Source organism: Pituophis catenifer, unplaced genomic scaffold (assembly GCF_029215685.1).
Source record: "Pituophis catenifer annectens isolate HBS135680 unplaced genomic scaffold, rPitCat1.0.hap2 SCAF_4, whole genome shotgun sequence".
Taxonomy (NCBI): domain Eukaryota; kingdom Metazoa; phylum Chordata; class Lepidosauria; order Squamata; family Colubridae; genus Pituophis; species Pituophis catenifer.
In genome coordinates this window covers 62,454,643-62,467,834 of record NW_027256884.1, presented here as the reverse complement: position 1 = coordinate 62,467,834, position 13,192 = coordinate 62,454,643, and the positions used below count along the sequence as shown (strand labels likewise).

The window sequence follows — 13,192 nt, the reverse complement described above, 5'->3', positions numbered from 1 at the left end:
CACTGAAAAATATGATTTATGACCGTTTTGACCTTTGCAGCATTCCCATGATCATGTGATCAAAATTCAGATGCTTGGCAACTGGTTCATACTTATGACCATTGCTGTGTCCCAAGGTCATGTGATCTCCTTTTGCAACCTTCTGACAAGCAAAGTTAATGGGGAAGCCAGATTCACTTAACAACCATGTTATAACTTATCAACTGCAGTGATTCACTTAACAACTATGGCAAGAAAGGTCGTAAAATGGGACACAACTCAATAACAATGTCTCACTTAACACTTAGAAATTTTGGGCTCAATTGTGGTCATAAGAAGAGGATTACCTATATTCATTAAATAAGTACTATACCTTACATGATATGTATCTAGTATTTTTGGAGTTTAAACAAGTTTTAAAAATTCATATTTAAATCTGAATTGTGCTAATTAATAAATATAGCATTTTATAATCCAGTTAAAGTCTAGTATAAGCAACCATCTCATTATTTAAGTCTTTTACATAATTCTTTCTCCAACTTTGAATTGTCTTTCATATGTGTATTTTATATGAATGATTTCTGCCTAAAAAAAAAGAATCTGTAGTAGATGACTGATCTACAAATTAACTATTTTTTAAGTTTATTAAAGAATGAAAATAAAATTCTCTTTTATATGTAACAACCCATTTGTACAGAGCTGGAGGAAAAAGTTCATTACTTCTGGTAAATATCACCGGAATAAATGCTTCTTGAAATTCCTCTGCCAATAGTATCTGTATTATCTGTCCATGTACAAGATTAATTTATATTTTCTCTATATGTTTTAAGGTATGAAGAGAACCTTCATTTTGCTAAGCATAGTTTTCAATTGTGACTAAGTCAATTTAGCTATTCACATTTCTCAACAGTTGAATAGGAAAAGGAACTCTGATCAAATATTAACTATCATTTTTTAAAATAGAAAAATTATGAAACTTATTATTTTTAAATCAAAATAATCAATGTTTTAGGGAGGCTAATTTTGCTTTAAGTTATGAGTTTGTGGTATCTAAAGGAAACTAATTTGAAAGGGATAACAATCAATTCATATGTAAGATCTTACAATATATTTTTCTAATCTAGAAAATTTTAAAAAAATTACTTATTAAATCACAAATTCTGATTATTATTTTTTGCAGATATGTGTTTTTTTTCAGCAGTTATAAAACCTCAAAAAAGAAATAACTAGGATGCGTACCTCAAGATTTATTCAGGCACCCTTCCCCACTTTTTAAAATTGATTTGAAATAGTGAAAAAAATAATGGCAGATTTTAAAATATTTTCTGCATTTCCTATATGAACTTTTAAATTAAAATGGTTAAGAGCCAGTATCATTAAATATTTCTTCATATACAACAATACTAAACACTTTTTTCAAACTGAAAGTATTTAAATCATCTAGCAGTGATTATCTTGTAAAAACAAGACATTTCAAAATATAAACTAACCTGAGATATATTTTGCTCCGATTAATATTAACAGGCTACTCATTATAAAAAAGCCCAAAGGCAGACTACAGAAGATACTAGTTTCACCTGATGTCATCCAGAAGAGAGGTTCCAGTCAAACAAATCAAGAGAGAGATACGTGTAAATTGCACTATTTAAGAATTACATGAAGAAAATTAGAAGAGAGAGAAATTTTGCAAAATGCTACAGATAGTTCAGCATGTAATAATTAGAAATAGGACAAACACTGATGTTTAGATATATTTCAGTCTTGCGTCCAGTGTCAATATTTAAGATTATTTAGGCAGAAACAATTAGCTACTAATAAAGCAGATAGTACAGAATTTCAAATAAAGCTGATATTAAGGGTAACAAATATTGCAAGGAGAAAGAATGCACCATGGAAGGTAGAAGAGTGAATTAATGTGTGTCCGATTATACACATACAAACTATTTCAAACTATCTTTGTTTTTCAAAAATATTGACTGTGTATGAAGTATCATGCAATGTGGGTATTGCATATCTCTTAAGTCCAATCATGCATTGTGCCTGCTCCATCATACACATTATACTATCAGCAAGTGAAATATACATGTACCAACTGTCTCCAGACTTGAATTCAAAGCATAAAATTGCTATTGTTAATTATAAATGTATAATTATATACATTTGTACATTATACAATTATAAATCATAAATTTAGTAGAGTACTAAAGCCATTTATGACAGTCATACCAAAAAGAAAGCTCTATAGATTGCAAAGCTGCAATGTTATATCATTTACCAAAGACCAAGGTTCACTGAATTCATTACCAGTCATTTCTGAGCAGCTGTGTATAGTGTTCTGCAGCAAGCAGCACAATACTTTCAAGTAGCAACAAGCATTTAAACTGCCCTCCCTCAGGAAAATGTACTGCATCTAATTAAAAGGTTCTCACGTTTTTACATATTAATTCTCTTTACAGTAATCTTACAGAAATTGTAAATAAGGCTTCTCTCCTTTTCATCTTTCTCACCCGACTTATAGTCATGCTTGCTGAATTTAAAAACTTATTTTTTCATAAACAGAACATTTTTAAGCTAAACATAAATTTTGTTTGAAACAAAAAAATATAATTGCATTTCTTGTGCTCTTCATACAGAATATGTGATATTATTCACAAATTTGTTCCTGCCTGGATTGCATTTCCAGTGTTTGACTAAGCACAATGTTGTTAGAGCTCTGATAAACCATTGCTAAGATAAGTATTAATTGTATTGTATTTTACTGATTATCATGTAATATCTAAGTAAAATTGCCAAGACAATTATTATTGGGTGCTATTAATATCACCATTATAAAAAATAGCATTTTTACTTGACATTATATCATTGCATGCAAAAGAGGAATTCCAGTAGTTTCTTGAAACCAGTGAAGCTGTAATTTTGGCTCAGTCAACAAATCAACTAGATAATAATCAGGACTTATAAAACTAAACATTGTATATCATTGTCCTTTACTAACCTGCCCATATCTTTCCAACAACACAGAAACTACTGTTTTGTATAAAGAAAAATATTGTTATGGACTTTTTGTTCTATTATTGGACTTTCTAACTTATATTGCTCAATCTATTATTAAAAAACAAATTCTTCCTGCCCCTTTTTTTCTTTCTGCAGTTATTAGAACTTTTTTAAAAAGCCATAAGTGTCTAATAAGATCTTGATTTTTTTTTTTATTTGATTTATATGCCGCCCTTCTCCGGAGACTCAGGACGGCTTACAATGTGTTAAGCAATAGCCTTCATACTTTTGTATAGTTATACAAAGTCAGCTTATTGCCCCCACAATCTGGGTCCTCATTTCACCTACCTTAGAAAGGATGGAAGGCTGAATCAACCTTGAGCCTGGTGAGATTCGAACTTACAGTAATTGCAGACAGCTGGTGTTAATCACAATGCTTTTTGTCTGCTGAGCCACCAGGTCCTTGTTCTTCTACCCGAAACCAGAATCTATTGCTGCATCCAAGAACCTTTGGTCTACAGTTGCAAGAAAAAGTATGTGAACCCCTTGGGATTACGTGGAGTTTTGCATGAATTGGTCATAAAATGTGCTCTGAACTTCATCTAAATCACAACAATAGAAAAACACAGTCTGCTTAAAATAATACTACACAAACATTAGATGTTGCCATGGTTTAATCGAACATAACATGTAAACATTCACAGTGCAGGGAGGAAAAAGTATGTGAACCTTTGGACTTAATAACTGGTTGACCCTCCTTTGGCAGCAATAACCTCAACCAAACGTTTCCTGTAGTTGCAGATCAGACCTGCACAACGATCTGGAGTAATTTTGGACCACTCCTCTTCACAAAACTGTTTCAGTATAGCAATATTCTTGGGATGTCTGGTGTGAATCGCTCTCTTAAGGTCATGCCACAGCATTTCAATAGGGTTGAGGTCAGGACTCTGACTGGGCCACTCCAGAAGGCGTATTCTGTGCTGTTGAAGCCATTTTTTTGTTGAATTACTTGTATGCTTTGGGTCATTGTCCTGTTGCATCATCCATCCTCTGTGGAGCTTCAGTTGGCGGACAGATGGTCGTACGTTTTCCTGCAAAATGTCTTGATAAACTCTAGAATTCATTTTCCCATCAATGACAACAATCCGTCCAGGCCCTGAGGCAGCAAAGCAGCCCCAAACCATGATGCTCCCTCCGCCTTGTTTTACAGTGGAGATGAGGTTTTGATGTTGGTGTGCTGTGCCTTTTTTTCTTCACACATAGTGTGGTGTGTTCTTCCCAAACAACTCAATTTTGGTTTCATCTGTCCACAGTATATTTTGCCAGTAGCGCTGTGGAACATCCAGGTGCTCTTTTGCAAACTTCAAACGTGCTGCAATATTTTTTTTTGGACAGCAATGGCTTCCTCCATGGTGTCCTCCCATGTACTCCATTCTTGTTTAATGTTTTCCTTATTGTAGATGTGTCAACAAAAATGTTAGCATGTGCCAGAGATTTCTGTAGGTCTTTAGCTGACACTCTAGGATTCTTCTTTACCTCATGAAGCATTCTGCGCTGTGCTCTTGCAGTCATTTTTACAGGACGACCACTCCTAGGGAGAGTAGCAACAGTGCTAAACTTTCTCCATTTGTAGACAGTCTGTCTTACCGTGGACACATGAACATCAAGGCTTTTGGAGATACTTTTGTAACCCCTTCCAGCTTCATGCAAGTCAACAATTCTTGATTGTAGGTCTTCTGAGAGCTCTTTTCTGCGAGGCATGGTTCACATCAGACAGTGCTTCTTGAAACCAGTAAACCCAAAACAGGTGTGTGTTTTTAAAGAGCAGGACAGCTGTCAGCAACACATCCAATATCATCACACTGATTGGAGTCAAGGTTGGCTCACTCCTGGCTCCAATTAGCTCTTGGAGAAGTCATTAGGCTAGGGGCTCACATACTTTTTCCTCCCTGCACTGTGAATGTTTACATGTTATGTTCAATTAAACCATGGCAACATCTAATGTTTGTGTGGTATTATTTTCAGCAGACTGTGTTTTTCTATTGTTGTGACTTAGATGAAGTTCAGAGCACATTTTATGACCGATTCATGCAAAACTCCACGTAATCCCAAGGGGTTCACATACTTTTTCTTGCAACTGTAACTGATGCATCTTCATCCTCCTGGTTGGAGGAGTTAATATTTTACAGTTATTTTCAATTTTTCGAATTACAGTTAATTTACACTTTAAACTTTCTGACTGTACTTAATTATATTGAAAAATAATCTTAATCAAATCAAACCTACAGAGCTACAGTTTAAACATGCTTAGAAGGACAATAGTCTAACTGAATTTATTAGAATATATTTCTAAATAGAAATACTTAGGTTCTCACTGAAAATCATAAAATAGCATTAATGAATTAAAATAAATATATTTGATATGAGTTCAGATATATTCTTAATTGCACTTTAATAAAATGTAGCTGTCAAGGCAAATAAATTTTGTTACCTTGTTTTTTTCTATTTTTAGTATGACAGCTGTCAATAATGAGGGATTGAATATTTATTTAGCTAGTTCATGTAGTACATAAAACAATTTACATTCAGAATTAATCTTTATGGATAATAGATTCCATGGATTAATGTAAAAATCAATAAATGCTTCATTTTCATGTGAAAATGAAGGCTTATACAATCTGTATTTCAGTCATTTGAAACAAAACTGAAATAGCTTTTTACTACAACTTTTGTCTGGAGGCACTTTCAAAACTTCAAAAATTGCTTAAGAATGCAATTTTTAAGCATTCTTAAGCAAGATTGATATGCAATTGTCTTAAGCGCTTGATGTAATTTATAAAGCCTTTCAACTGTTTCTGTTTACTGGTTAGATTTGTATTTTGTTTTCAGACCAATCACTGTGATTGGCTTTGAGAAGAAAACTAAGGTCAGGATAAATCAAATTCATGTGACTATATGAATTTATATATTTAGTATGATTAATTTCTGTATTTACAAACAATTTACAAACTATTTTGTAACTTTAAAATTAAATTAAAACTTAAAACCTGGTGGCAGGATTTGAGTATACTTCTAGATGTACTCAAGACTTTATAAATTTTCATACAACTCAGTGACAAGTTGTAAATGCCAGTAGAAATGTATTCCTCAAATAATTTGAGAGTATATTTCTATCTTGCTACTACTATCTGCTTGTGCATCTCAGCATAAATAATTCAAAAGTAAGTCTACACATTGTTCCATATTTTCAATTTCTAGGCACTTACTAAAACATGGTTGGATTATAACTACTACCACTATCAATACTGTCTACGGAAAAGCAGTTTGACTTTTACAAGTAATGCATGAATAATAACTCACTGTTTCCTTGAGGTTCTGACATTTCCCAACCCATTGATTTCTTAACAGCTTTCTTCCATCTGGTATAACGATATTCACTTTCTGAAACCATAAGCAACATCTTTATCAAAAATTCAAACAATTATATTTATTTAATGTACAAGCACTTTATAATATATGGAAAAGTCTTCTAAAATGCATAGGAATTTCATTAACTGTCTGAAAACTTCAAAATTTAAGTATAAATATGGAAAGTTTCAACCTCCCTCCCCCAATATAATTTTCCTAAGATAGTTCACCATTCACAGAGGTAGCACAACTATCCTGATAGAACAAACTATGCCAATTTTATAACAGTATGAATAAACTAGATTTGCATAGGCTGAGGAAGCTTAGAAAGCAGAGATCAGAACTTAAAACCCTTCTTACCCTCTGGATTGATCTGTGGCTCAAAACGTTCACATGTTACTGCTGTGAAATCATCAGGATGTAGGCTCCACACTCCCACCCCTTCTGCAGCTCCAGCTGCCATTGCTGCTCCAAGTGCTGTTGTTTCAGGCATGGATGGCTTTACTAATAAGACAGAAATAAAGGTAGCATTTTTACCTAGTCCTTGATAGAACAAAACGTATATAGACAAAATGTGAACATTTTAAGTATTGAAACAAGTATTTATTTTTTTTCCACTTTCATACCCTTCTTTATTTTACTTTTCATGCAACTGACTGAAAAGTATTAATAGACAATGAATTAAGGACAAATATGCTTTTACAAGTAAGGATTATTTAATGAAAACCAGTTCACTAATCAGCTGGAAAAAGGGAACTACTGTAATAACCAATGCAAACGTATCTTAGTTGCTATAATAAAGAAACATCACCCCCTTGCTTGTGGGGTGCCACAAGGGTCGGTCCTCTCGCCCCTTCTGTTCAACATTTATGTAAAGCCGCTGGGTGAGATCATCCGTGGCTTCGGGGTGGAGTTCCATCAGTACGCTGATGACACCCAGCTGTACATCTCCACCCCAGGCCACCCCAACGATGCCCTTGAAGTGATGTCCCAGTGCCTGGAGGCCGTGCGGGCCTGGATGGGGAGAAACAGGCTCCGACTCAACCCCTCCAAGACCGAGTGGCTGTGGCTTCCAGCGTCCCGATATAGCCAGCTGACGCCATCGCTGGCTATTGGGGGCGAATCACTCGCCCCCACGGAGAGGGCTCGCAACCTGGGCGTCCTCCTGGACGCACGGCTGTCTCTAGAAGACCATTTGACGGCCGTGGCCAGGGGGGCTTTTTATCAGGTTCGCCTGATACGCCAGTTGCGCCCCTTTCTAGATCGGGACTCTCTACGCACAGTCACTCAGGCACTAGTCACTTCCCGCCTGGACTACTGTAACGCTCTCTACATGGGGCTCCCCCTGGGGTGCACCCGGAGGCTCCAGCTGGTCCAGAATGCGGCCGCGCGGGGGATTATGGGGGCGACGAGGCGCTCCCATGTGACACCTCTCCTGCGCGAGCTGCACTGGCTCCCGGTGGTCTTCCGGGTGCGCTTCAAGGTGTTGGTGACCACCTTTAAAGCGCTCCATGGCTTAGGGCCGGGGTACTTACGAGACCGCCTACTGCCACCAATAGCCTCCCACCGGCCAGTACGCTCGCACAGAGTGGGCCTCCTCAGGGTGCCGTCCGCCAGACAATGTCGGCTGGCGACCCCCAGGGGGAGAGCCTTCTCTGTGACGGCGCCCACCCTCTGGAATAACCTTCCCCCGGAGTTACGTATAATAACAGACCTCCGGATTTTTCGTCGGGCCCTGAAAACTTATTTATTTCAACTAGCTGGGCTGGCTTGAGCTAAATTTTAAATTGGTTTTAAATTGGGTTGTTTTAATTTACGGCCAGAATATCTAATTATTTTAATACTGTTTTTTTAAATTTTGTATGCTTTGTTTTTACTTAGGCTGTGCACCGCCCTGAGTCCTATTTGGAGAAGGGCGGTATAGAAATTTAAACAAATAAATAAATAAATCACCCTATATATTCAAAATGAGCTGTAGATTATTCCTTTAAACAAGTAATTAAAAAAGGCAGTATTCTTTGACAAAAAAAACCCAAAATAAAAAACCTGACTATTTAAATAGTCAGAGGCAAAATTTTTCAAATTTTAACTGCTGCCAAATGTGGTTAATTACTTCCACCATGTATTTTATCCATTACTACTTTTGTGTTGTGAATCCATATACAGAAGGCACCAAACCAAAACTGCATTACAGTGAAACTGCATCTGACATATTGACAGGTGTTCTTGCAGGTATATCTATGTTTGTAGAGGAATCATTAAAAGTTCATTTAGTTAATATTAAGTGCATATCTTGTCTTTCCTCAAAAGAATAAAGTGATGCAAAAGCGGTTTCCCTACTATTTTATTTTCATAAACCAAACTATCTAATGGATTGGTAAGGATACTCGCTGCCCATTTAATTTTGCAATTCAATAGAATTTGGGTTTCTTAAATCATATTTCAAGCTAATATAAGCCCTACTCCAAAAATAAGCCTTAGTGAAGATCGTCATCAGCCCAGGGGGGAGGCGTGGCCAGCATTGGAGGCAATGAGGGTGTGGGGGCTGTGTCTGGCAGCAGCCACAGCCTGTGTAGTGCAGTTGAGTTGATTGATTACCTGTACAAGCAGCAGGTGGAAGCAGTGGTGGGGAGGAAGGATGCACCACATGGGCTGCAGGAAAGCCGAGAGTCGGTGGGCCGGAGCAAGCGGCCAGCCGTGAGACGCTTGTCTTCATGCGGTGGCACCAGTAGCAAATGGAGGCAAATGGAGGCCTCTCATCTGTGGAGTGCCGCAGGGATCGGTCCTCTCGCCCCTTCTGTTCAACATTTATGTAAAGCCACTGGGCGAGATCATCCGTGGCTTCGGGGTGAGATACCACCAGTACGCTGATGACACCCAGCTGTACATCTCCACCCCAGGCCACCCCAATGATGCCCTTGAAGTGATGTCCCAGTGCCTGGAGGCTGTGCGGATCTGGATGGGGAGGAACAGGCTCAAGCTCAACCCTTCCAAGACTGAGTGGCTGTGGCTCCCGGCATCCCGATATAGTCAGTTGATTCCATCACTGACTATTGGGGGCGAGTCTTTGGCCCCCACAGAAAGGGCTCGCAATCTGGGAGTCCTCCTGGATATGCAGCTGTCCTTGGAGGAACATCTGACAGCTGTAACCAGGGGGACCTTTTGTCAGGTTCGCCTGATCCGCCAGTTGCGGCCCTTTCTTGATCGGGATTCCCTGTGCACAGTCACTCATGCCCTCGTCACCTCTCGCCTTGACTACTGCAACGCTCTCTACATGGGGCTCCCCTTGAAGAGCACCCGGAGGCTCCAACTGGTCCAGAATGCAGCAGCGCGGGTAGTGACGGGAGCAGCATGGCGCTCCCATGCAACACCGCTCCTGCGCGAGCTGCACTGGCTCCCAGTGGTCTTCCGGGTGCGCTTCAAGGTGCTGGTTATCACCTTTAAAGCGCTCCATGGCATCGGGCCTAGCTATCTTCGAGACCGCCTGCTGCTACCGACGACCTCCCATCGTCCCGTGCGCTCCCACAGAGAGGGCCTCCTCAGGGTGCCATCAGCCAATCAATGTAGGCTGGTGACCCCCAGGGGGAGGGCCTTCTCTGTGGGGGCACCTACCCTCTGGAATCAGTTGCCCCCAGAGATAAGGAGAATCCAAGACCTTAGTCCCTTCCGCCGTGCCCTTAAAACCCACTTTTTCCAGCAAGCCGGGCTGGCTTAAGAAGAAATTTTAAATATTTTAATTGGTTTGTATTTTTAATTTTGGGCCAAATTTATATATATTTTAATTGTTTTTTAATATTTGTATTTTATGTTTTTTAATTCTGGCTGTACACCGCCCTGAGTCCTCAGGGAGAAGGGCCGTATATAAATTAAAAAAAAAAAAAAAGGTGCAGGGGGGAAGGCAGCCGATCCTGATGCTCTCCACGGGCCACAGGCAAGCCAAGAGATGCAAAGACGAGCCTTCCACGGCTCGCCCACTATCTCTCGGCTTGTCTGTGGCCTGTACAGCGCATCCAGATTGCGTGCCTCCCTCCCCATGCTTCTGTCTCTGTCTGCTGCCAGTGTTGCAGCGGGAAGATGAGCCTCCCATGGCCGGCCGTCTGCTGCTTGGACAGGTAATCAACTCACCTCTGCTGCACAGGCTGCGCAGCCCCAGAGTGTGCTGACCAAGGGCCCAGTGGGCTGCAGCTGCTGTCAGATGTCGGCCCCTACACGCTCACCACCTTTTGTGCATGGGAGGTGGGGCACCCAGCAGGGCTGATCGCCCTGAAATCATGTTTCCCAAAAATAAGTCCTAGTGCTTATTTTGGACCCAAAAGAATATAAGACTGGGTCTTATTTTCAGGGAAACGTGGTATATGACATGCCTATATCCTTCCTTCCCTCCTATGACAGTATTGCTCAAATGCTCTTTCTTAAATTTTTAGAAGGTTTTCTAGAACTCAGTCAGCAGTAAACTTCCTTACCCCCTAATCCCATTGCAGCATTTTTAAGGAAGGTGCTAGCAGAGAATTGTCTTTCCATGACTACACTTTCAGTGACAGGAAGAGCAATATAAATCTTCTTTAAATAAACAAGACAAGATGATGTTTTCAATATTTTTTTTATCCAAATAGAAATGATGAAATAATTATTCCTAAAAGAGGGTTCCTTTTATATGTAGTTACTGAATAACTATTTAACTAAATAACAATTACTCAAAATAAAGCAGGAAGACTAAATTGGCAAAAAGAAAACAAAAATTATGAACTGCAGTTTCCTTATATCCTTTACAAAGAAGGATCTAAAAAGCCTACACTGGCAAGGTTGAAAATCTTGGTATATATGTAATTCCAGAAATATATTTTAATGTAAATAAATTGATTTTTTTTTTCAAAAGTCATAGTGGGTCTTATACATAGCAATCCAAAATAAAATGCAAGGAGACTTTTATCTTACCTACTGGAATACAAAGAATATCAGCTTGGAGTTGCATAAGGATCTTGTTGTTGGTCATTCCTCCATCAACTTGTAACTGACTAAGCGGTATCCCACAGTCTTTATTCATTGCATCCAATATCTAAAACAAAAAAAATCTATTAATTTTTCCAATAAAAACTGAAATATTTTATAAATTATATAGCGAAAAATAATTAGTGGAAATATTTGGCTTTGTGGCATTATAAAAAAATAAACAAACAAAACATAAAGGAGGAGAAAAATTTAGTTGAAAGTTTTATTTTAGATTTTGAACAAATTTATCATAAGGTGAAATTAGCTACAATTTAAACACATTTAGACATGGCTGCCTATAGAAATAAAAACTACAGCAACATAAAAAAAACTAACTCAAAAATCCTAATAATACAGTATAATCTATACCTCCCGTGTTTGAAAGCAGACGGCTTCTAGTGCAGCAAAGGCAATATGGTTTTTATTTGTAAATTGAGTAAGGCCGCAGATGATTCTACAAAAGAAGGCAAACAATACTACAGTTAGGAATAAAAGTAGTATTAAAATAAAATATACTGTCTCACTATGATCATGCAAGTACCTGCCTGGAAGGGTATATTGGCAATATCTATAGCAGGGGTGTGTCAAAGATGACATATGTGTAGCCATTTTTTATTTTCTATTCTTTTCTTAGTTTTTAGGTTCGCTAGTAAAGGAATTCAGATTCGCCACTCTCTAACTGTTGAAAGGGTGGTAATAGAGATAAAGGGGGAATTTTATGTCTAGATGGCATTCTTTCCTGTAGGAACAGAGAAGATGCCTGCAGCTGGAGGAAGGTGGCGTTTGGAGACAACAGACTGATGGCCTGAGAAAATGATTGGAGATTGTGACTCAGGGGAGAAACTTGACAGGGTGTCAAACTCATGTTGTTACAGCAGCATCACATGACGCATCGGGACTTTTTCCCCTTCACTAAAGCGGGCATGGCCAGCGCGTGATGCACCTGGCCCAGGGGGCCGTGAGTCTGACAGCCCCGATCTATAGAATCCAACTAAGGATCAACAGTATGGCATTACATATGCCTAAGGATGGATCTAAACCAACCAGATCAATGGAATGAGATGTTAAAATTGGATATAACCCGCCCCCCCCAGGTTTGGGCATTTAATTTTTGTTCATACGTGCTGCTGCTTCTGAGATAATTTTCAGCAAATTCCCTGATCTGTTGCGAGACTTTTAATCGTTTGGGGATTTTTAAATTGATTAATTTTAGTATTGCATTGTTGTATTGTTTTTATCTTGTGAGCTGCCCCGAGTCCTACGGGAGAAGGGTGGCATATAAATTTTGAAAAAAAATAAAATAATAATTTGTACTGTGGCCTTGTCAAGGAAAGTGATATTTGGGGAAAGAATGCAATAAATCATAGTCAGGTTAGCACCCTTAATTCAGAAAAAACATTCACACTTTAAAATTATTTTTGCCCTGAGACATCCGGCGGTGACGTCAGCATGCTTGGAGCGAGAGAACGGGGCTCCGTTCTTGTAGCTCCAATATTCTCAGCCAGGAAGCCGAATTAGGCACTATTAATCCCAGAGAGATTGATAGAAAAAAGAGGAATTTTCAAGGACCTCGGGGGGAAAAGCAATTGTCCCGAAGGTTCAGGAGAAACCTCTTAATTCCGGTGGGGAACAAAACAGCCATTTTGGCTGGCCCGAAGTGTTGACAGCGGAGGAGTAGGAAGCGAAAATTGAATCAACAGATCGCAATGGTACGAGAAGAGTCTTTAAAAAAAAAGTGAGGTACAACTATATCATGGAAGGGAAGAGCAGAGAGATCGAGGCTCCAAAATCAGCGGCAGATTTGCAGCAGATAAACGTGGTG

General features: G+C 38.8%; 1 protein-coding gene across 1 annotated transcript in view; it reads right to left on the bottom strand.

Moving 5' to 3' along the window:
• Window positions 1-1,464: 1,464 nt before the first annotated feature.
• GK (glycerol kinase) overlaps window positions 1,465-13,192 on the bottom strand; it is a 101,539-nt gene continuing 89,811 nt past the window's right edge. Inside the window, exons 15-19 of the mRNA XM_070943380.1 lie at window positions 11,740-11,824; window positions 11,317-11,437; window positions 6,742-6,885; window positions 6,334-6,414; window positions 1,465-1,556 (exon numbers count right to left, since the gene is read on the bottom strand). Of these exons, the coding sequence (XP_070799481.1) occupies window positions 1,465-1,556; window positions 6,334-6,414; window positions 6,742-6,885; window positions 11,317-11,437; window positions 11,740-11,824 (523 nt within the window). The remainder of the gene's footprint in view (window positions 1,557-6,333; window positions 6,415-6,741; window positions 6,886-11,316; window positions 11,438-11,739; window positions 11,825-13,192) is intronic.